Source organism: Podarcis muralis, chromosome 10 (genome assembly GCF_964188315.1).
Source record: "Podarcis muralis chromosome 10, rPodMur119.hap1.1, whole genome shotgun sequence".
Lineage (NCBI taxonomy): Eukaryota > Metazoa > Chordata > Lepidosauria > Squamata > Lacertidae > Podarcis > Podarcis muralis.
The window spans coordinates 18064590-18088911 of NC_135664.1; the positions used below are offsets into that span (position 1 = coordinate 18064590).

Below are 24322 nucleotides of genomic sequence, written 5' to 3' on the forward strand. Positions count from 1 at the left end.
AGTAAGCCGGCAATGGCACGGCAGAAAAGCTACCGTTGCGCCACGGATGGAGCCTTTTTTCCCACCAGCGGAGAAAACAGCGCGCCCGGAGAACCCGATGCTTCCCATCCGAGGGAGCTGCGGCGTGGAGGAACTTTCCTCTTCCCCTCGCGCGCTGGACTCCCTTCGCCCTGCGCGCCTCTGCGAGTGCGTAAAAACCATGGCGAGGCGGCTGCTCCAGGGCGCCAGACGTACCCAAGCGCCGCAGCCGGAGCATTTCCCTCGCTCAGCCCCTTTCTAAACGCGGGTCGGAGTGCCACGCCGAGCTCGCTGGCGTCGCGGAAAAGCAGGCAGGAAGGCAGGCGCGGCGGCGGCGGCTCCACCGCCCTTCGCCAAGCCGTGCGCCCTGGCACCAAGGCGCGCGCCACGGCGGCTCCAAAGGGCGCAAGCGAGCAGAGCGCAGCCGGAGCCTCCTGGGAGAGAGGGTGAAAAAAAGGCAAGGAGCCCTTTCTTGCCCCGGCGGGCCTCGAGGTGCCTTCCTTTGATTGGCTGAGGCGCATGCTGGAGAGGAGGCGCGCGCAGGGGACCCCTCCGCCGCGCGCCCAACTTTGCCCCCGCCGCCAACTTTGGTCGCCGTCGGGCGGGAACCCCGCGGAGCACAACAGCCACCTGCGCGCTCGGGGCTCTTGTGGGAGGAGAGCGCGAGCGGGAGAGAGGAGCGAGGAGGCTGGGAAGGGGGCGGAGAGGAGGGAAAAAGCCGGGTGCGGCGCATGCGCCGTGCGCTGCCCCGGGCCTGCCGCGGCCGCAGTCACTTCCTGCCCTTGCGCCCATCCGGCTCCGGGGTCGCGTCGCGGGGCCGCTTGGGCGGGACAGGCGACGGCGAGTTCGCGTCGGGGCGCGGCGACAACAGCGCGCTGCCCTTCCCCGCCGGGCCCCGCATCGTCGGCGGCGGCAGGGTCCCCCGCGCCCGCCTCCGCGGAGCCTCCTCTCCGGGCGCCCTGCTCGCTGTCACCTGCTGCCTGCGCCTCCTCGGAGCAGCCCAGGGGCTCCTTCTTCCTTCCTTCCTCTCCGCCTCCCGCGCGCGTCCCGCCGGCCGGTGGCGGGCAGGCGAAGAGGGGCTTCGCTCACGCCCAGCCGCTGCCCGCCCGGCAGGCACCCCACGCGCCTCGCTCGGGCCGGGCTGGCGTCTCCCGCAGGAGCCTTTCCCGTAAGTGTGCTGAAACTCGCCTCTCCGCCTTCCCTCCGTCACGGGCACCCTTGCCCGCCGCGGAAAACACGAAGGAGATGCGTGTTGGTTGGTTGGTTGGTTTGGCTGGCGTGTGGGTGTAGGCGCGCGTGCCCGCTCCCTCCCCTCGCGCGCCGATGCTGGGTTGTGTGAAGCGGGCGACCCGTGTGACAGGTGGCCCCGGAAGAGCGCGCGAGGAGTTGGTAACCTGGGAGGAGGTGGTGTGTTCGGGGGAGAGGGAACTTGTGTGGAGAGGGATGAGTGCCAGAGAGGGAGAGGGGTGTGTGTGTGTTTGGGAATGTGGGTTCTGCATTGGAATGCTTGTTGTTGTTTTCCTGCATCGGTGATGGAAAGGCTAGTGATGGGGTGGGTGGCCAGGTAGTAATGGTTGGCATGGTCTGGGTTGGCATTCCTGTGTGTTGCATGGATCAGTCCAGCACCAGATTTAGGGCAGTGTCGGGCGGTTCCACATCACAGGGTGCTGAGTCGAAGGATGATGATGATGATGATGATGATGATGATGATAATATCTTATACTGTATTTATGTGGGTATCTACTGAGACGATCTGTTAAAAAGCAACCGTGCCAAATTGAGTTATTGTCAATTTTTAAAAATATAGTTATTGAAAATTCAAAAAGTACATGATTATATGTACACTAAACGTTGTGAGATGTAAGTAAATGAGAGAAAAGGAAAAAGGGAAACAGAACCTGTGTAGAAGGGAAAATAAAGGGGAGAAGGGGGGAAACCCCAGTATTCTTACAAATACTGTAATAGGTTAGGATCTGGTGAAGTACAATGACAACCTTTTAAAGTATACAGTTTTCCCCTCCCCTTTATGAATTATTGTCAAATTAATATTTGGGGTGTGTGTGTACCAAATTTCATCCTCACTCACAGTGCCATATTACCCAGGGGCAAAACTAGGCGTTACTTCACAAGGGTCAAAGACCCAGTTTGGCACTGCCCCTCACGCACATTTGTGGGCGCTGGTGTTCGAAACTCCCACTGTTCCAGGCACATTTTGCGACAGGAAATTTTACCAACGCGAGCAGTTTTTGAGCTCTGGGCGCAGTACTGCGCCTAAGATTTCAGATTTAAACTGTGGAGTGGAAGGAAAGGTGGACCTTTTCCTGCCTCGCCACTTCCAGCTACTCTCTGAAGACTGGAGAAGAAATCCAGAATACTAGGGGGGTAGGCAGGGAAAGGACTAGTCCATGTGAAAAATATAATATTTTAGCTGCTGTTCATTCATTTTCAGCTTTGTATTTTTCTTAGGTTTAAGTTTAGCTCCTAGCTTTCACATCTCAGTTTCTAACACTGGTGTGTAAACACACACACACACACACACACACACACACACACAGAGAGAGAGAGAGAGAGAGAGAGAGAGAGAGAGAGAGAGAGAGGCTGGGAGCCTCAGTGGCATCCCTCTATGCTTCACCCAGGGCAAAAAACGTGGCTAGCTCTTGCATAGCTATGGCACTGTATTACCAAAGTCCGCCCCTGGATAGTCATGACTTTTCACAAGGGGACACTCTGAGGATTTGGCCAAGGATAGCGGGCCAGTGCATTGCCCCCTCTTCCCCATCTGCCAGCCTGCAACGTCTCTTGCCGTAGGGCCAACAGATTGATCCTACATATCCTCCAGCAACAGGATATTTACAGGTGTAGCATTGCTGACTTCTGTGATGCTGATCTCCTTTGCATCATCACATGTTCGAAGCTATGTGCACAGGACACATCTTATTTTGGTTTATATTTGACAACTGGAGGGCAAGGGAGTGCCTAGCTCAGGAATAGGTTTGGATCAAGTTGTTGATCCCTCATTTATGGTGAATGTGAGAATGTGGGGGTGGGGGTGGAACTGCATGATTTGACTTGTCAGGTAAGAAGGGACTGGTTTTGTCTCCTCAGTTGCAGTAGATCGTATGTGGTCATTTGTCTTTACACACTGGGATTGATTCCTGACAATAAAAATAGGTTTGTTATTTACTTACGACGTTTATATACTGCTTAATTATTTCCAATTTATAAGCAGTGTGCATAAAAACAGTCCACAGGAACCGAGACAACAAAATGGGTTCTGTAGATAGTTCTAAAATTGTCTCGCTTAAGTTGTCAAGGGAGTGTTTTGCTGCGTATATGGAGAGGAAGGGAGGCAGGAGGTGTCAAGAGGTAGGATGACTTTTTCGATGGAGATATTTGTGCAGAGAAATGTGCATTTTCAAATATAGTTGTGGTTGCCAACAATTAAACACATTTTTCAGCCCATGGGGAAGCAATAGGTGCTGGTGAAAAGTGATAGAAATAGTATTCTGGGATGTCGTGTTACTGTGACTGGGTACATTTGACATATTACATGTTATAATGCATATCTGGTTTAAGGAGCCGTTTGGTGCCTAGCTGATAGGCTATTTAAGTCTCTAACACTGGTCCACATGCACTGCATACAGACATGGAAATGAGATAGTGTTTGTCAAGGACACAAAGTTTGATCATTTATTTAGATGCTGGTGCTGCAATGCTACATATTCTTTTCTTGGAGGTGAGTCCCATGGGGGGGAAAGAGACTTACCATTGAGTAAACATGCTTGGATTGAGTTGTGTGTAGATCTTGCCATGATTTGTCTTCTTTGGCGATCACTCATAGCCGAGTAAGATTGTCTTCCATGAATATGGTCTTAACAGTGTGTCCGTAGGTGACTGTGGAAGCCAATTCTGGATCCACACATCCTTCCACAGTGGGGACATAGGTTTCCGGGGAGGAGTTGATGATGTTGAGGATTTGCCAAGCATGCCTTCCTCTTATCACATTTCTCCCTTTCATTTTGAGTTCGAGTGTCTTCAAACTCCATGACGCCTTTAGCAGAGGCCAGTTGGAGCACTCGCAGGCCAGTGTTTTCCAGTCGTCGGTGTTTATACTACATTTTTTAAAGATTTGCCTTGAGAGCATCTTTGAACCTATTGTTCATTGACATTACGCTTTCCATTATTATGTTGGGAATAGAGCTGGTATAAGTGGACAACATAGTACCAGTATTTTTCCTTTGAATGGAAAGTAAATGTGTTAAGGCATGGCCTGCAGTGGTTACTCCTGAAGGAGCTCTTGTGGTTCACGATTATTAAACCAATTTATAGACCACTTCAAAACATAAAGCCCTCAATGTGGTGTGTGTACATGTAGAAACAGAATTAAATGTTTTGCTGTTACGAAGGAGCAAGCATCATATACTTTATCTGCAAACAGTTGGACCATTTTAGAGAATGACATTTTGTAGTGCTCTTAACTCCTTCAATTGCAGCATGAGGGAACCTGCCCAAAGTTCTGCAGTTCTATGTATGTAGCCTCAAATGTGTGTGAGGCTGCAAAGGAGATCAGTGGCTTAGAAGCTGGCGGTGATGTGACAGGATGCATACAATTTGAAATCTGTATTGGAGGATATTTAGGAACAAGTTGCATAAAAAATACTGGATTGGTAAATGCACTCCATAAACTTGTATATATACTTTACTCTAAAGTAGTGTATTTCTGAAGTCTTTTAAACTCACTGCTATTCCCCATCCTCCAGTTTTGATTGGATGCTGGTGGAGTGCTGAAAACCGCAAACAGCCCTTTTTTTGAGTAGGCCATCATCTGTCGTTCTGTGAATTATTTCATTCCGATAAATAAAATCATTTGTGAATGTCAGTTTGCATTACAAAATGTTTGTAAATAGGGCTGAGTGAAAATGTTATTTTGGTTACTCCGATGTGCATTTTATAGGCTTCCAATGCTCGGCTGAAAGAATTCAGGAGACTTATTCTCCCTTTTGGATTAAAATGCAAGTCAAGACAATAATTGCTGTTTCAGCACCCTTTTCCAGCTGGAAAGTAGCAAATAGCCATGGGGAAAGAGAAGAAAAGAGATTTGCGAAAAGAGTTCCCAGCAGTGCTTTTCAGGAAGACTACATTTCCCAGACACTACTGTACTGGAGAAACTTTCCCCCTTTACACATCCCATGGGTATTTGCTGTTCTTGGAGCAGTATACCTGGCTAACCAGCCAGGTAACTACTTATAAGCCCTGCTTCATCACAGGGTGGTTCAAACATAACGGGGGGTTAGAGAGAAGGAATAAGTAGGGTTGGCGATTGAGGTGGGACAAAAGGTATTTGTGGGTTTACAGAGCTTAGATCGGCTAATTTGAATTAGCGCTGAAAAGGAGTGAAGAACTTTCCTGATTTGGGAGGGAATGACTTGCCTCTTTTCCAACCCTGTTTGATGCAACTTAAGCTGCCTCTAATTGCAATAGCTATTTCTAAAACAAAATTTATCCATGTATCCATGTCGTAGCAATGGAGGAGTTGAGAAGATTTCATTTTTTCATATGTGGAATTGCTCTTTGTATATATGTTCAATATTCACCGCTCATTCTTAGATCAGTGGTTTTTAGAGGGCAGTCATGTAACACTGCAGAACCTTCTTTTCCTTGGTAAATGATAGAAAATTTGCTTATTTTAGCAGAAACGAGCTACTAGATGTAGAAGGAAAGTAGGGCGTTGATGTAGAAAATGCCTCTAAGGGACAAGTGTTGTCAGACTGACCACCATCACCATGGCTGCTGTGAACCAGGTAAAAGTGCTTTAGTAATCTACCTTTCTTAAAAAAGAAATAAATAAATGCAGTAAGACGCTGTCGGGAAAAGATAGCCTATATTATGCTGCCGTAATGGAATTAGGACATCTTCAAATATTGTTGTATTGCCAGTATTTTAAAAATGGTTGGGTTTTGATGGAGTACTTCTTACATCTGTGTTTCCTTTTTGTAGACTGGGTTGAGGGAGAAGGCAGGGAATAAACATTTTTGGAAACTATGTTTCCAAGGCCTGCAAAACAAAATTTATTCAGCATACAAATAGCTTGATATAATTATATACAAATATTCTGATGTTGGCACGTTGCTGTAATAACCACATGAGCTTAAAAAAATGGCTTGTAACCTAAAAACACTTGAAACGAGAAAATGAAGAGAAATATACACATTAGTATGTGCTTCAACTTAAGATAGGGTACCTACTAACCTACTTACCTGAGCTTGAGTAGGCATGTATAAAAACATTTTAATTGACTATATGTACTGCCACATAAATAGAGGTCTGCTTCTATGTGTATTTAAGAAATACTTCTAACAAGTGCAGATAGGAAGTACCATCTTAAGATGGAGAAAAGTGTGTTTCCCCTTTTCTCTCATATAGTTGGAGTGTCTTTTTAAATTGATCCTTGGTATAATGCATATAGGGACGTGGGTGGTTCTGTGGGTTAAACCACAGAGCCTAGGACTTGCCAACCAGAAGGTCGGCGGTACGAATCCCCGCGATGGGGTGAGCTCCCATTGCTCGGTCCCAGCTCCTGCCAACCAGCAGTTTGAAAGCACGTCAAAGTGCAAGTAGATAAATAGGTACCGCTCCAGCGGGAAGGTAAACGGTGTTTCCGTGCGCTGCTCTGGTTCGCCAGAAGTGGCTTAGTCATGCTGGCCACATGACCTGGAAGCTGTACGCCGGCTCCCTTGGCCAATAAAGCGAGATGAGCTCCGCAACCCGAGAGTCGGCCACGACTGGACCTAATGGTCAGGGGTTCCTTTACCTTTACTATAATGCATATACTGTATGTATCATGTAAAAACAAAGGGTTTTATCCTATTAAGTCACACTTGGAGTAAACTTTTGAAACAAATGGATTTTAATAATTTAAGCCCATTAATATCAACTCATGACTTAAGTGGGTACAACCCAAAGAAAGTAAGTTGCTTCAGAATAGGGTTGTTACCTATATAGAATTAATTGATCAGATGATTACTTGACTATACCGTATATGGCTAATCATCTCAGATTTCTTTAATCGGGTGACATGTCTGTTAGGAATCTTTACAAATAAAAAGCTGTGATTGAAATAAATGTTCTTCCAAAGATGCCCAGTTGCGTCTTGACTGGCTCAACAGAGTTAACAAACACTAGCATAATTCATTACTTAAATTGAGATTAATGCAACTGAGCAGCAAACATAATCCTAATATGAATATAAGTACATGAGCGTAGGAATTGCTAGACAACATTGGTAAAACCTTATGGCAATTATTTCTAGCAATGACGCGTATTCTATCTTTCAAAAATGTTATTTGTCATTTCTAGTGGTAAATGCTTTCTAGATAAGCTGTATGTATACAGTGGAACCTCGGTTTCCAAACGCCTCCGTTGTCGTACGTTTCGGTTCCTGAACGCCGAAAACCCGGAAGTAAATGCTTCCGTTTTCAAAGGTTTTTTGGAACCTGAACGTGCGACGTGGTTTCCGCTGAGGGCAAGAAGCTCTTGCAACCAATGGGAAGTCGCGCCCCAGTTTTCGAACGTTTCGGAAGCTGAACGGGCTTCCAGAATGGATTTCGTTCGGGAACCTAGGTTCCACTGTATCTCTATTTGTGTGTGAATATGCTTTTTTGAGCTTAGCTGAGACAGTCACAGACATTACAGTTGTTTTGGAAATAGCAATAAAAAACCTACATATTTGTCATTTTTGATGTCCAGGCTATATTGCAATGTTTTAATAGAAATTTAATAGAACAGCCTCAGTGCAGTTAACATTTATGTGTGGACATGTACCTTAAGCTCTTTTTTTTACTATTTATTGTGACTATTTTGCAGTGCATATACTGGAACCTGGAGATCATCCTTTATTGCAGCAGCCTCTTCAGACATCAAAATCTGGCATTCAGCAAATTATTGAATGTTTTCGATCAGGTACGAGTAGGTTCTTTTTTATATATTATTTTGCCTTGAAGGTTTGGAATGCTTCAGTGGTAACATAAATAACATCTAATGAACAATCTAAAATCATTATTTCACATTTTAAGAAAAATGGCGCTCTTGGATTTTCATGGATTTGATTTTGGGTTCTATCCAACATTAGTCATATTCACAGTAGAACCACTGGGTTGTAACCAATAAAATAATCGCACATGAAAGCCTACTTCCGCAGGCAACATGGAACCTCTTCTCTCCCTCCTCCACCTCCAAAATCTGCTCTGGGGGTTCCCCCCAACTCTCTGGAGCAGATTTAGGGGTGAGGGTGGAAGGAGAAAGAAGTAAAGTTCTCATATGCCCATGCAAGTTAGTTCATGTTCACACTGATATCCTTGGATACAACCCACTGAAATTACAGTGGTACCTTGGGTTACATACGCTTCAGGTTACATGTGCTTCAGGTTACAGATTCCGCCAACGCAGAAATAGTGCTTCAGGTTAAGAACTTTGCTTCAGGATAAGAACAGAAATCATGCTCCGGCGGCACAGCAGCAGCAGGAGGCCCCATTAGCTAAAGTGGTGCTTCAGGTTAAGAACAGTTTCAGGTTAAGAACGGACCTCTGGAACAAATTAAGTACTTAACCCGAGGTACCACTGTAATGCACATGACTAACTTTAGTCCATTAATTTTGGTGGGTTGGCGCTGAGGAAAGTTCAGCTGGATGCTACCCAATGTTTTAAGAATTGCTTGTTTTAATTATGGTATTGATATTTGATTCCTATTTTGGGTTCCTATTTTAAGATGAGGACTTGGAGAATTTCTAAATGAATAAATAGGTCTAACCAAGATTCACCGACTCTACTATTCTGTTACCAACAGTAAGTAGTCAGTCAGATGTTTCTGGTACCTCCTGGCCTTTGCTGGTGTCCTGCGGTGAATGTTGATCAGACAGGGTGTTGTTGTCATCGTTTCAGCTTTTTAAATGTTCTTCTGTTGTAATGTTCTTTGGTTGTACAGTCGTGCCTTGGTTTTCGAACAGCTTAGTTCTCGAACGTTTTGGCTCCCGAATGCCACAAACCCGGAAGTGACTGTTCCAGTTTGTGAACTATTTTTGGAAGCTGAAAGTGCGACAGGCCTTCCGTGGCTTGTGATTCGCTGTAGGAGCTTCCTGCAACCAATCAGAAGCCGTGCTTTGGTTTCCGAACGTTTTGGAAGTCAAACGGACTTCGTTTGACTTCCAAGGTACGACTTTACTGTATACATCGTAGCTGAGACTGTAGCATTTCAAATTTTGAAAACCCCCTTGGGAAAATTTTCACCACAAATTATATATTTACAATAGCAGTGCAGTTCTGAGATATGCAGTAAAGTTTTTTTTTTTTATCATGGCTTTTGCTGGCAATGGGTGACAGCTGTTATGAGATAAAAATGATGTTTGATTGTTTATTTTACTGTATGATAGTTTATTGACTGCCTTGATATGCCTATATAAGAAGCATAAACAGTCATACCTCAGGTTAAATGTGCTTCAAGTTGAGCATTTTCAAGTTACACTCCATGGCGACCTGGAATTAACGGAGCGCGTTACTTCCGGGTTTCGCCGCTCGCGCGTGCGCAGACGCTCAAAATGACGTCACACACATCCGTGGAAGCGGCAAAACGTGATACGCGCCGTCGCGCCGTCGCGTCTTATGTTCTACTCAGGATGCGAGCGGGGCTCCGGAACTGATCCAATTCGCATCCAGAGGTACCACTGTAAATATTTTAATAAAATATAAATAAATAAATTTAGGTACAGAAAACTGTTAACTGTAAATCTACTCTAACCTTAATCTTGCCACTCCGTTTGTAAAATCATCTAAATTAGTGGCTTTTGCCATATCTTGTAGTAAATTGCATGTGCTTATTTTGTGTTGTAGGGAAGAAGCATTTCTTTGCCCTGTTTGCAGAAATTTGGAATTTCTCCTTTGTGACCTTAGAAATTTTGGGCTTGGGTTGAATGTCCGATGTGGTCTTGTTGCTTTCTGAGAAAAGGAGTAAGGATTCAAAGTTTGCATTGTCAAGCAGGATTGTAGTATATTGTTTCTATTTGAATGGTCTTTTCAAGTTAGGATAGCGATTGAATGGATGTTTGTGTTGCTAACTATAGTCATTTATGGGAGCGGGTGGTGCTGTGGTCTAAACCACTGAGCCTCTTGGGCTTGCTGATCGGAAGGTCAGTGGTTCGAATCCACGTGATGGGGTGAGCTCCCATTGCTCTGTCCTAGCTCCTGCCAATCTAGCAGTCTGAAAGCACGCCAGTGCAAGTAGATAAATAGGTACCACTGTGGCGGGAAGCTAAACAGCATTTCTGTGCACTCTGGTTTCTGTCACGGTGTTCTGTTGTGCCAGAAGCGGTTTAGTCACACTGGCCACATGACCCGGAAAGCTGTCTGTGGACAAATGATGGCTCCCTTGGCCTGAAAGCGAGATGAGTGCCACAACGCCATAGTTGCCTTTGACTGGACTTAACCCTCCAGGGGTCCTTTACCTTTACCTTTACCTTTAAGGTGTTTTTTAGGTGTTTATTGTTTTATGCTACTTGTATTTCTACCTTTCAGTGTTTTAATTGTTAGCAGTTTTTATCTTCACTGTTTTATTGTTTTATACTAATTCCTTTCATATGTAAACCTAAGTGATAATTTAGTTGCAAGGCAGTATAGAAATACGCAGAATAAGATAATAATACTGTGTTCAAAATGGTTGATAAGACAGTACTGGACTTCTATAAGTTTCGATCCAGCCCCTGCTTCCTTCCAGTTAGAATAATTATACTCTACTGTGGAATGGGGCAGGTAAGGGCCAGGTAGTGAAAGCTATAAAGAGGAAGCAGCTATCTCTATCTATCTATCTATCATCTATCTATCTATCTATCATCTATCTATCTATCTATCTATCTATATCAGCTATCATCTATCTACCATCTATCTATATCTATCTATCTATCATCTATCTATCTATCATCTATCTATCTATCTAATCTATCTATCTATCTATCATCTATCTATATCTATCATCTATCTATCATCTATCTATCATCTATCTATCTATCTATCTATCTATCATCTATATCTATCAGCTATCTACCATCTATCTATATCTATCTATCTATCATCTATCTATCTATCTATCTATCTATCTATCTATCTATCTATCTATCTATCATCTATCTATCTATCTATCTATCTAATCTATCTATCTAATCTATCTATCATCTATCTATCTATCTATCTATCATCTATCTATCTATCATCTATCTATCTATATCTATCATCTATCTATCTATCTATCTATCATCTATCTATCTATATCATCTATCTATCTATCATCTATCTATCTATCTATCTATCTATCTATAATCTATTATCTATCATCTATCATCTATCATCTATCTATCTATATCTATCTATCTATGCAGGTTTTGGTGTCCTCGGGTGTCTTCCCGTGTAAAAGTTGGGGTGTCTAGGCGACGTTTCGACGAGGTCTCACTCGTCATCTTCAGGCTGGTGCTTTCGGCTTCTTGTTACAAAGAAAGCACCAGCCTGAAGATGACGAGTGAGACCTCGTCGAAACGTCGCCTAGACACCCCAACTTTTACACGGGAAGACACCCGAGGACACCAAAACCTGCATACCTATACCCGTGAAAATCTACGAAAGCAACTATCTATCTATCTATCTATCTATCTATCATCTATCTATCTATCTATCATCTATATCATCATCATCATCTAAGTTCAAACATCACTGTTGTAATAACCATGGGTCAAGCTTCCTAACAATCAGGCAAACAGTGATTTAGAACTGTTTTTTCTTTTAATTTTCAGTCTACTCAAAACTTCTGAATTTAGCTGTAGCTGGGTTCCAGAAGAGGAACAGCAGACCATGTTTGGTATCTTAATTCAGACATTAAGCCAAGCTGTGTTTTCTCAAACATCTTTCAGTGAGGAAACCACCAGAAAGAGCTGGACCTCAGTGTCCGGGCTGAACGATAGGGGTGGAGACAATCAGTGGTACCTCTGGTTACGTACTTAATTCGTTCCGGAGGTCTGTTGTTAACCTGAAACTGTTCTTAACCTGAAGCACCACTTTAGCTAATGGTGCCTGCCGCCGCCGCACAATTTCTGTTCTCATCCTGAAGCAAAGTTCTTAACCCGAGATACTATTTCTAGGTTAGCAGAGTCTGTAACCTGAAACGTATGTAACCCGAGGTACCACTGTAATTATTAGGCCTCTTACAGTGGTAACTTGGGTTACATACACTTCAGGTTACATGCCCCATTAGCTAAAGTGGTGCTTCAGGTTAAGAACAGTTTCAGGTTAAGAACGGACCTCTGGAACAAATTAAGTACGTAACCAGAGGTACCACTGTATTTGTATCATGCCATTAGTGTAGGGCATCTTACAGAGTTCTGCAAAAAGTGAAAGATGTCTCCCCTCAAGAAGCTTAAAATCTGAAAGACAAGTCACGGTGGGGAAATCGGTTCTACTGTTTCTAGTAGAGTATACTTCAGTCACCCGTACACATTGCACTGAGCATAGTAACACACTTGCACTGCTGTTGTGTAGTACAAAGGAGGCTGATGTTTTCAGTTGGAAAGAGGATGGTGGTAATTTGACTCTGTTTCAGAGCCTCCCGTCCTTTTCAGTAAACATCCGTGCATTGCAAACTCTTATTTTAGTATGAAATATGCAGAAGTGGCTAAAGAGCTCCAGGTTTACTTCAGCTAAGTGAGTTGCAAATTGCACGATTAACATCTTTTAACAAAAATCTCTTGGTTTTAAAGCATAGCTGCCAACCGTCCCTTATTTGGCGGGAAAGTCCCTTATCCCAGCGCTGTGTCCCGCTGCTGTCCCTTATTGATGATGTCCCTTAAATTTCCCGGGTTTCAAAGGAAGCAGCTCCTCTCCCTCCCTCCTTGCCGGCCAGGGAGGAGGGAGGCTCCAACTTTGTTGCTTGGCTGCGTTGCTCACCCAATAAGGAGTCTAAGAATGACTGGGGGGGTGGAGCTTGCATGCCTTGTGCCGATCAAATCGGCCGCATTGCCTGGGGACTCGCCTTTGCTCAGCGCTTCCCAGCGGAGAGGTGACGGTGGTTTTCCTTGCTGCATCCCCTTTGCCGGGTTGCTGCGCTGTGGGAACCACCGCTTGAGGCTTCGTCTCGCTAGGCTGTCTGCCTTTGGCTCGGAGGGGCTCAGAAGTTGAACATACCTGTGCTTGGAAAATCCCTTATTTTCGAGGCTGCTGGTCCCTTATTTTCAAATCTGTATGTACCGTATTTTCTCAGTTTCCCCTCACGCCACTTTCTTACTCCTTGCTGGAATAGCATCTGTAGTTCTTGCTTTTTCTTACTTTCATCTTCATGGCCTCACATATCTTGCTCCCTGTACCTAGTACAGTGGTACCTCGCAAGACGAATGCCTCGCAAGACGGAAAACTCGCAAGACGAAAGGGTTTTTTGTTTTTTGAGCTGCTTCGCAAGACGATTTTCCCTATGGGCTTGCTTCGCAAGACGGAAACGTCTTGCAAGTTTGTTTCCTTTTTCTTAACACCGTTAATACAGTTGCGACTTGACTTCGAGGAGCAACTCATAGAACGCGGTGTGGTAGCCTTTTTTGAGGTTTTTGAAGACTTTGGTGTTTTTTGAAGCTTTTCCAAAACTTTTACGACACCGTGCTTCGCAAGACGAAAAAAATCGCAAGACGACAAAACTCGCGGAACGAATTAATTTCGTCTTGTGAGGCACCACTGTATAGCTCTTTTGAAAAGGAAAGCAACTTCCTGCTTCTCCAATACAATGAGTTCAAAGTGTTTTCTGAACTACCTTAGCCTTGTACTGCCCGCCACTTGGCTTCCCCGTGCCCTATATCCTTGTTCGTTCATCTCTGAACACACCTCCACCCCAGCCTTTTTCTTGTAAATCTAATTTAAATGGCAAGTCAGCTCCATGGCCTGACATTTCTATGTTCTCGAGTGTTTACTTAGTGCACCGACACTGTCAAATGGCAGCAGCAATAATTTATGGGACTACAAATGGCTTTTTTGCTCAGGTGTTTGATATAAGAGAAATGGCAGTGCTTTGAAAAGGAACTCTGAAACTTTTATAAAAGGCATGCTATGGGGACCCAAGTTTGTCTTTAGCTTTTAGGATATTTTACCAGTTCACACCTGATCAATCTGGATACCTGGTTATCTGCCAGGCAAATAAACTTTTGAAAATGGAAATAATGTTCCATATACCAAGCATGTTGTTAAGTGATCCCTTAAACACCGAAATAACAGTTTTACACAGAATTGCAGCCTCATTCTATTGCCCATTTAGTACCATTTTAAGTATTATATTTGCCTGTGAAAATAGTATAAGTATTATGCAGTTGTACTATTGTATGATCCTCGCTTTTGAAACCGTAGTTTTCATTCATTCAATCGATGTTTTAATATTAAATAAATTTGTGTTTTGAGGGGAAATGGACTTTGATTTTATATAATTTATATCTGAAAGAAATAACGCTAGTGAAAAATATACAATTTTGCAGTATTGGAGTAATAAAGGTAAAGGACCCATGGATGGTTAAGTCCAGTCAAAGGCAACTATGGGGTTGCGGCGCTCATCTCGCTTTCAGGCCGAGGGAGCTGGCGTCTGTCTATAGACAGCTTTCTGGGTCATGTGGCCAGTGTGACTAAACCGCTTCAGGCGCAACGGAACACCGTGGCAGAAACCAGAGCTCATGGAAATGCTGTTTACCTTCCTGCCGCAGTGGTACCTATTTATCTACTTGCACTGGTGTGCTTTAGAAGTGCTAGGTTGGCAGGAGCTGGGACAGAGCAACAGGAGTAATAGGAATAATAGGCTGTTAGTAGCATCAATTGGATCTCTACACTGATATTGCTTCATGTTGAGAGAGGTATATCCACATTCACACTTTTAAACAGAACTTTACAGCATCTTGAAGTCCAGATTTGGTTAAAAAAAGAGAGAGAAATATATGGATAAGAATACATCATAGAAAGTATCATTCATTATTCAGTAACTAGATGTTGAAGGGTTTGGAATAAATTACTCAAGATTGTTGTTAGTGTGTGTTCAAGGGTCTAACTGATTTCCGTCTGGCTTTGGCCTGTTTTTGAATCATTCAGTTGGATGATTTATGCTGGGATATTGTTAGGAATCGTCTAATTCTTTTCTGATGGGCCTCTAAACAGCTTTAAATACCATCAACAATGGGCTGTCTCTCTGGACCAGGACATTCCAGAGGTTTGGACCCAGAAGGTGGTGTTTGACGATTTCCGTTCCATCTTATAGTTTTGTCTTTGAGGTTCCCATGCTATTTAACATTCACATGAAGCTGCTGAAAGACGTCATTTGAGGAGGTTTGGATCAAAGTGTTGTCCCATAGTTCTGTCCCTTTATTCTACCTGCTGCGGTCAAAATGCCCCAGTAGAACTGACTTGGGTTGGATAGCACAGTCGCTGACAGAACCAAGTTAGGGGATTTTCCTGAACTTGATGCTATATTGAGTCTGGTGGCTATGAGTGACTTTTAGTAGGGCCAAAGCTGGTGAACCGGTCCAAGCTATCTAATCTAAATAAAGCAAATCTCCCGTTAAATGTGCTCTCTTTACATCCAGACCATATAGTGTACTCTACAACTGCCTTTATAGATTATTTGGAAATTTCAACTGCTTCAGAATGCAAGCACTAGTTTGCTTATGTGAGCCATTGTTTAGGGCACACCACAGGATGGATTTGATTTAAATCAAATCAAATCGATTTAAATCACAATTTAAATCATGATTTAAATCACTAGTCAGTAAGACTTGATTTAAATCATTTTTTTTACAGAAAGACTCATTCTTGCCGGTATAATTTTACAATTTACAACCAGATGAAGTTTTTATTTCTGGAATAATAAATTTTCAGAGTAGTTTTTACAGTTATAGTAGTACCTCAGGTTAAGTACTTAATTCGTTCCGGAGGTCTGTTCTTAACCTGAAACTGTTCTTAACCTGAAGCACCACTTTAGCTAATGGGGCCTCCTGATGCTGCCATGCTGCCAGAGCACGATTTCTGTTCTCATCCTGAAGCAAAGTTCTTAACCCGAGGTACTATTTCTGGGTTAGCGGAGTCTATAACCTGAAGCGTCTGTAACCTGAAGTGTCTGTAACCCGAGGTACCACTGTATTGTCTTTTTAATATTCAGTTGGGAGTCGCCCAGAGCAGCTGGAGAAACCCAGCCAGATGGGCGGTGTATAAATAAATTATTATTATTATTCTCATTCTCATTATTATTATCATTATCATCATTATTGACCACCGTGCAAGCCCTCCAGCGGCCCAAGGGGCCTAAAATTAAGTACTTAAGGGTTGCTACCCTGTACACACTTACATGCGAGTAAGTCTCATGGAACTCAGTGGGGTAACTTCTGGGTAGATATGTATAACATTCAACCATTAGTCTTACTGATGTCCATGGGAAAGATCTTGGCATATGATTAATTGAACATTTAAAGTACTTATCTTCACCTGGATCATGCCTCGGGTGCACCTAGTAGTAACTGTGTCTTTTTATATGTTTCAGGAACTAAGCAACTTAAACATATTTTGCTGAAAGATGTGGACACCATCTTCGAATGTAAATTGTGCCGCAGCCTCTTCAGAGGACTACCGAATTTAATAACCCACAAGAAGTTCTACTGTCCTCCAAGTCTCCGGATGGATGACAGTAAGTTTTGTTCTCTCAAGTCTCTTGTTCAGTCGTACCTTGGAAGTTGGACAGATTCTGTTCTGGAAGTCCGTTCGACTTCCAAAACTTTGGGAAACCAAAGTGCTGCTTCTGATTGGCTGTAGGAAGCCAATCACAAGCCACAGAAGTCCTGTTGGACGTTTCTCTTCCAAAAATAGTTTGCAAACCGGAACAGTAACTTAGGGTTTGTGGCGTTCGGGAGCCAAAACATTTGAAAACCAAGGTACAACTGTATCTCTAAACCTAGAATGCAGTATCTGTGCATCACAGGGTGTCTTTATTTTTCTTATTACTGGCATGGTGCTACTGCATTAATGTGGGCCACAACCAACACTGCAGCTTGGTGGGCACAGCAGACTTTTGTCTGGCCCCCCATGAGTCAGCTCTGGAGGGTTGGGAGCCCCTATGGAGCAGGTTTGGAGGGCGTGTGGTGGAGGAAAAGAAATGATACTCTGGTTGCGCCAGCAGAATTCTGTGACACCGTGCAGTAACAACGGCAAAAGACAGCTCTGTGTTCTCAAGAGCTAACAATCTAAAAAGAAGACAACACTGGAAAAGTAGAAAAGCAAAGGTAGCAATGGGAATATGAGTAAATGCAGTTATAAATATTTGGGCTTCACGTTATCCCACTTTCCTTTCTTTTTAAGAAAAAAAATCTACGATGCACTATATATAAGTGGCCACCACATATCATGGGTAGGCAAATTAAGGCCCGGGGGCCGGATCCAGCCCAATCACCTTCTAAATCTGGCCCGTGGATGGTCCGGGAATCAGCGTGTTTTTACATGAGTAGAATGTGTGTTTTTATTTAAAATGCATCTCTGGGTTATTTGTGGGGCCTGCCTAGTGTTTTCACATGAGTAGAATGTGTGTTTTTATTTAAAATGCATCTCTGGGTTATTTGTGGGGCATAGAAATGTGTTCATTCCCTCCCCCCAAAAAAGAAAATATAGTCTGGCTCCCCACAAGGTCTGAGGGACAGTGGACCAGCCCCCTGCTGAAAATGTTTGCTGACCCCTGTTATATATAAATGACCCATGAAGGTGAAGAGCCTTGGTGGGATGGATCCCTGCTCCTTAATGCTGGCATGGGCCAGGATGGAAGGGGCTGAATAGCAGCTGGTCTGGTTCTTCAGTGGAAGAGGCCATGTTGTCTCTCCCTCCTCTCCTAACACCGTTTTAGAACTGCGTGATTACGTCTGTTCATCTTCCGCACAATACAGCTGTTGCTGAAGAACCTTGAAAATTAAGGTTTTGTTAAAACCACCACCTCCACGATGGCATACAAATCAATATAGCTATCTTCACCCAACAACCCCACCACCACCACTCAAACAAACCTCACTGCTGCCAACTAAAGACAACCAACCGCACCCTGCCCTCCCCATCTTCCTCACTACCAAGGAAATGAAACTAGCGGATAGAAGGAGAATCTACCCAGTTGACCCTGACACAAAACCGCACATGTACGCTGTATAAGAGAATGTAACTTTCACCATCCCACCCTTCTTCCCGCTCTTCTTCCCCAAACATATACAGTGGTACCTTGGTTATAATAATAATATTTTTTTATTTATACCCCGCCCATCTGGCTAGGTTTCCCCAGCCACTCTGGACGGCTTTCAGCAGAATATTAAAATACAATAATCTATTAAACATTAAAAGCTTCTCTAAGCAGGGCTGCCTTCAGATGTCTTCTAAAAGTCTGGTAGTTGTTTTTCTCTTTGACATCTGATGGGAGGGCGTTCTACAGGGAGGGTGCCACTACCGAGAAGGCCCTCTGCCTGGTTCCCTGTAACTTGGCATCTTGCAGGGAGGGAACCACCAGAAGGCCCTCGGCACTGGACCTCAGTGTCCGGACAGAACGATGGGGGTGGTTTGCAGCCATTGTGGATTACAACTGTTTTGGATTACAAGCACGTCAAACCCTGAAGCGTGTGTCCCTTTTTTTGGATTATAACCCATTCTATTTTTTTGGAGGCCCCATTGGCGAAAGCGCACCTTTGGTTACAACCTGTTTTGGTTTACAACCGGACCTCCAGAATGGATTATGGTTGTAAACCAAGGTATCACTGTACTGTATACAACACTTAATGTCTCACATCATATGTAAGTAAGCCACAACCTGAAAAAAGAGACAATGCATGATGTAAACCAAGAAAATCTTTAATAAAAATTATTTTTTTAAAAAGAACACCAACCACCACTACCACTTGATTCCTTGTTGGGAGTGACACCTGTGAAATAATATAATGTAAACATTGTGTTGTTGTTTTTTAATCTACAGACTCTCCTGATGTAAATGATAAGCAGAGCCAAGCCATAAGCGATCTCCTGGAAGCTATGTATCCTAGAGTGGACAAGCAAGACTATATAATCCGTTTGGAACCTATAGAGACAAACCGGAATGCTGTCTTTCAATATGTTTCGAAGGCGGATAGCACAGTTGAGAACATTGAGATGAACGTCACCACCGAACCAGCTCCTGTAGCAGAAATGCCAGAACCTACCGCAGAACCTCCTAAAGCGGTTCCTAGCCCTTCACAGGAAGAAACGGCGGAGATTCCTGTGGCTGCTGCTGCTAGCAAGGTAATATTGACTCCAGAAGAACCGTCTCTGTCCTCGAAGCCTCAGCTGCAATGCGATAAACCAGATTTGGGTCACCAGTTAATTTGCTGCCTCTGTAAAAAAGAATTTCATTCCAGGCGCAGTGTACGCCGGCATATTAGAAAAGTACACAAGAAGAAGATGGAAGAACTGAAGAAATTTATTGAAATTAAAAGGCGGCCAAATCAGACATCTGGAAGGGGGCGCAATAAGAACATTCTTGTAACATTGGGTAGGAGCTGTCCTGTATGCTATAAATCCTTTGCTACAAAAGCCAATGTAAGGAGGCATTTTGATGAAGTTCACAGGGGACTGAGGAGGGATTCCATCACTCCTGACATAGCTACAAAGCCTGGGGAACCTTTGTCCTTGGAATCGGCTAAAAAATCTGTTAAGACCCGAAAACAAAAGTCCCTTAAGGCTGAATACAACTTAACCACCTGCAAATGCCTCTTGTGCAAGAGGAAATACAGTTCGCAGGTAATGCTCAAAAGGCATATGCAGATTGTTCACAAGATAACCCTTTCGGCAAAAAATGCTAAAAGAGAGAAGAAGCCCAATAACGCAGTTAGCACAGACGTGAAAGAGAAAACGGAACCAGCAGAATCTACGGAATCAGTGCCTCCCATCATCAGCTCCCCGCAGAGTGAAACAAAGGGAACAAATCATTCGAATGAAAGGAAGAATGCATCTTCATCGACTGAGAAAAAGAATGCCTCGTCATCCGCCGAACGAAAGAATGCATCATCTGCTGAACGAAGGAATGCATCAGCTGCTGAACGGAAGAATGTATCATCCACTGAACGAAAGAATGCATCAGCTGCTGAACGGAAGAATGTATCATCCACTGAACGAAAGAATGCATCATCTGCTGAACGAAAGAATGCATCATCCACTGAACGAAAGAATGCATCGTCCGCTGAACGAAAGAATGCATCGTCCGCTGAACGAAAGAATGCATCGTCCGCTGAACGAAAGAATGCATCGTCCGCTGAACGAAAGAATGCATCGTCCGCTGAACGAAAGAATGCATCGTCCGCTGAACGAAAGAATGCATCAACCGCTGAACGAAAGAATGCATCATCCGCTGAACGAAAGAATGCATCGTCTGCTGAACGGAAGAATGCATCATCTGCTGAACGGAAGAATGCATCTTCTTCCACTGAAAGGAAGAACGCACCACCCACAAAGAAAATTAAAGTTAAGCCGAGCTCTGAAAATTCTAAGTCAAGTAATCAGTCCATTGCAAGTGGTCTCCGAAAGCCCAGGAAGCCGAGACTTTCCGTTGGCTTTGACTTTAAAAAGCTTTACTGCAAGCTCTGCAAACGCCAATTTACATCCAAGCAAAATCTAACGAAGCACATCGAGTTGCACACGGACGGAAATAACATTTTTGTGAAATTCTACCGGTGCCCGCTCTGCCCTTACGAAACCCGCCGGAAGCGCGACGTGATCAGACATATAACCGTCGTGCACAAAAAGTCTTCGCGCTACCTTGGCAAGATAACGGCGAGCTTAGAAATCAGAGCGGTGAAAAAACCCATTGACTGCGTTTTAAACAAGGTGACGAGAAGAGGCGCTCCGAGGGATGAAGGTAAGCAAAATGGCGCAAAGCCGGATGTCACCTCTAACTCGCCGAGCAAGAAGTACGAAGGGGCTGATGTGGGCATTGAAGTGAAAGTCACAAAGAATTTCTCTCTGCACAGATGCAATAAATGCGGGAAAGCGTTTGCCAAAAAGACTTTCCTAGAGCATCACAAGAAGACTCATAAGGCAAATGCATCCCATTCGCCCGAAGAAAACAATACAACCAAAGGCAGAAGCACGCGATCTAAAGCTCTTGTCTGCTGAGGAACAACTAGTGCCTTGCAAAACGTTTGCCTGAATTTTCCACTGGTGTTTCTAGCTCAGACTCTGACGCTGTAGAACATAAAAAGAATATTGCATTTATTCTCCTCAGCCACGTATTTATAGGATTCAAGATGAATTTGTCTTTGTTCAAGAAAGTGAAGCTAGCACAGTTGTACATGGTCGGTTCCTGAAAGTTTAATACTATTCTGTAACAAGTTGTTTGGGGCATAATGTTTAGCGGTAGGGACCGTAGTTCCAAAGGTTTTTTTAAAATTAACTTTGCACTTCGTTGGTACTGACCAGGTAGAGGAAAGCCTTTGATAGGCTTGAAATAGCCTGTTAGTGCTGTGTTTCCCTGTGGTTTTAGTCCGTTAGCAAATATTTCTGGCATATAGAGTTTTTGCATAAATGCTAGCATACTTAAGATGAGCATAAATTTAGGGTATATAGCTCTATATAGCTCTATAGTTTAGAGTCAACACTTTTGCGTTAAAATTCCGTTTCTCTGTTTGACACAAGATGTCCATTCCTCTTAGAGAAACTAAAATCTCAGTTTTTTCCTGAGCTAGAATTTTGGGACCTGGACCTTTGTAGCTAGCATTTTAACCATAACGTTTGATTCCACATACCCTGTTTAGACACCTGCGGGTGGGGAAATTGGATATTCTACAGTTCAGTGGCAATTTTACATGACATACAAAACAACAGTCTTAACTAGCTTCAGTTGAAATGTTGTTGGGCAACCAACCACCGAGGAGAGAATAGTTTGGTGGGGTTTTTTAATTACTACTTTATACGAAAGATTATTAATCTCTAACAGATGTTTATTAAGAGTATATCTATGTTGATAATTCAGATCCAAAGTTCCCATTAGGTGAAGGTATCTTTCCAGAGTTAAACCACTTGTGGATTCTGGTTTTAATGTGAAAAGGTTATATGTAGACAAGCTTCCAGATATTTGGGAGCTACCTTCAGGTTGCTGGGGGGAAGTTGGTGGGTTTTTTCATTTTGTCTTTTAAAGGCTAAATAATAAAGATATGGGTTATTCTTACCAAAACCACAGTCAGCTTATTGGACACAGAAAGTGCTTCTGGCTTTTGTGTGGAAAATGTTCATGCTGCCTACAAGTAAAGCCCCCCTTTTTAAAGTTGGCTAAATATTATATTGATATATGTATTTCTCCTTAACATGAGATGATGTGTGGTAAAATTTGGAATTAGAACCACTAATATCTTGAAATAGTTCTATGAGAAGAAATATTTTTATAAGCTATTTTCTTAGTAAATGTATTGATTGTTCCTAAAAGGTAACGTCTTGTTTGAGTTTTTCAAGAGCGATTAAACTCCATTAAAAATAGCCCTTTGAATTAATAGCCAGCTTTCTTATTTCATGTGTGCAGTAGTGCTGGTAACAGAAAAATGAACATTTTAAAAGGGAAATTTTGCAAACCATTTTTGAAGCCCTATTCTTTTTAAGGACGTTATCAACTTGGAGCATGCGTTCCAGACTTGGCCCTTACTTAATTCTAATTTTGCTGAACAGATTTTACGTCCATTGTGATATACTACTAAGCAAACACTTGTTGTGTGATGTACTTTAAAAATATTTTTTTACAGATGAATGTATATGAGCAGTTTCTTAGCGTAATTTGAATGAACTGCAATTTGAATTGTATTTTTTTTAGCATTGGCGCTAATTTCAATTCATGGTTCAATACTTTTCTGGGAGTATTAAGTTTGACTGTACTGAACTTGCTGCAAAAAAAAAATGTATAGTAATTTTGCATGGTTAGCATATTGGTCAGTCTTTCATATGGAAGTTTACAAGTGACCCACATTCCCCTATTTTAATTGTTGTTGTTTTTTTAAAAAAAGATTATACACAAGCACTTTAATAGATGCAGTTTAAAATTTTAGTTATTTTTTAAAACACAGTACACTAATGTTCATGTGAAGATAGTAGATGGGTTTTGTAGACAATTCATATACAACCATAGTTCCTTAAATATTGTTTAAACGGAAGATAGTGGAAGGACTTTTTTTCTTTCTCTCTTTTTGCCCACAAGATGTTGAATGACCACTGTAGATGGCACTTGACTTTCACTGTAAAGTTTATGAAATTCTTGCTTCCTGTCTTATTTTATAATCGATTCTATAGCAAAACATTAGTATACCTACCATTATGAAATTTTTGGCAGGTTTCTGCGCTTTCTTAATTTTTAGAAAATGTTTAGTGATTTGTGTCAAATTGCCATAGTTTAAAAGATGATGGGTTAGATCCAGAGGACCTGTGAACAGGATCCCGCTCACAGGACCCTCCTACTGGAGGAAGGCTAATGAAGCCATTTTCACTGATTCCTCCTTCTCCCACCTCCAGAGCAGTGTGAGGTGTGACATGGAGGGCTAGAGAGGAAAGAGGAAGTGGCAAAAACCACCTCGCTTCACCTTCCTCCCGTAGGAGCTTCTGCTGGTTCTTGGTCCCTTCTGTTCACGGAAGGGACTCTCTCTGGATCCAACCCGATGTACAAATGAAGAAATGCCATTTTAAAAATATTGGTCGACTCCCTTGCTTAGGGAATGCCTTGTGTCCATATATACTTTTTTGTATAAAATATATCTAAAAATGTTCATCATAAATAAATAAAAAATATTCTTTTATGGATAGGTAAGTGTTTGGCCTTTTAGTGCTTTGCACTAAAAAAACAAAACTGTGAATGGGAAATAGACTGTAACTGTTGCTGGAAATGTTCTATGTTTGAATACACTTGCTTCTTGGAGAAATGTACTTTATTTGGAAATAAAGCAGACTGGAAGTTATTTGAGGTAAATGTACTCGAATGTTTGTACTTGATTTTATTGAATTTGTGCGTGTTTACAACTCCGAGAATAATATGGGTTATACTAGCCTTTATCTCAGTGCCCAGGTACTCTTGGGGCTAGGGACGCAGGTGGCGCTGTGGTCTAAACCACTGAGCCTCTTGAGCTTGCTGATCGGAAGGTCGGCGGTTCGAATCCTCGAAACGGAGTGAGCTCCCGTTGCTCTGCCCCAGCTCCTGCCAACCTGGCAGTTCAAAAGCATACCAGTGCAAGTAGATATATAGGTA

General features: G+C 43.0%; 1 protein-coding gene across 2 annotated transcripts; it reads left to right on the plus strand.

The window, feature by feature from the left end:
* The first annotated feature begins 560 nt into the window (after positions 1–560).
* Positions 561–24050, plus strand: ZNF800 (zinc finger protein 800). 2 transcript variants are annotated; one of them, XM_077935829.1, is made up of 5 exons: positions 561–1186; positions 5712–5819; positions 7882–7977; positions 16598–16741; positions 19049–24050. In XM_077935829.1, exons 2-5 carry the CDS (start codon positions 5759–5761, stop codon positions 21217–21219), a joined length of 2472 nt encoding a protein of 823 aa, XP_077791955.1. In that variant the 5' UTR covers positions 561–1186; positions 5712–5758; the 3' UTR covers positions 21220–24050. The 2 variants fall into 2 exon arrangements, with proteins under 2 accessions (XP_077791955.1, XP_028602022.2); XM_028746189.2 differs by having other exon boundaries at positions 562–1186; positions 5709–5819.
* The last annotated feature ends 272 nt before the right edge of the window (positions 24051–24322 follow it).

Bases quoted from the DNA above. Each gene is read 5' to 3' on its own strand.
- ZNF800 (XM_077935829.1), top strand. From the start codon at position 5,759: ATGCCTCTAAGGGACAAGTGTTGTCAGACTGACCACCATCACCATGGC. The intron at 7,978-16,597 runs GTACGAGTAGGT...TATATGTTTCAG, and splicing joins TATTGAATGTTTTCGATCAG to GAACTAAGCAACTTAAACAT. The intron at 16,742-19,048 runs GTAAGTTTTGTT...TTTAATCTACAG, and splicing joins AAGTCTCCGGATGGATGACA to ACTCTCCTGATGTAAATGAT.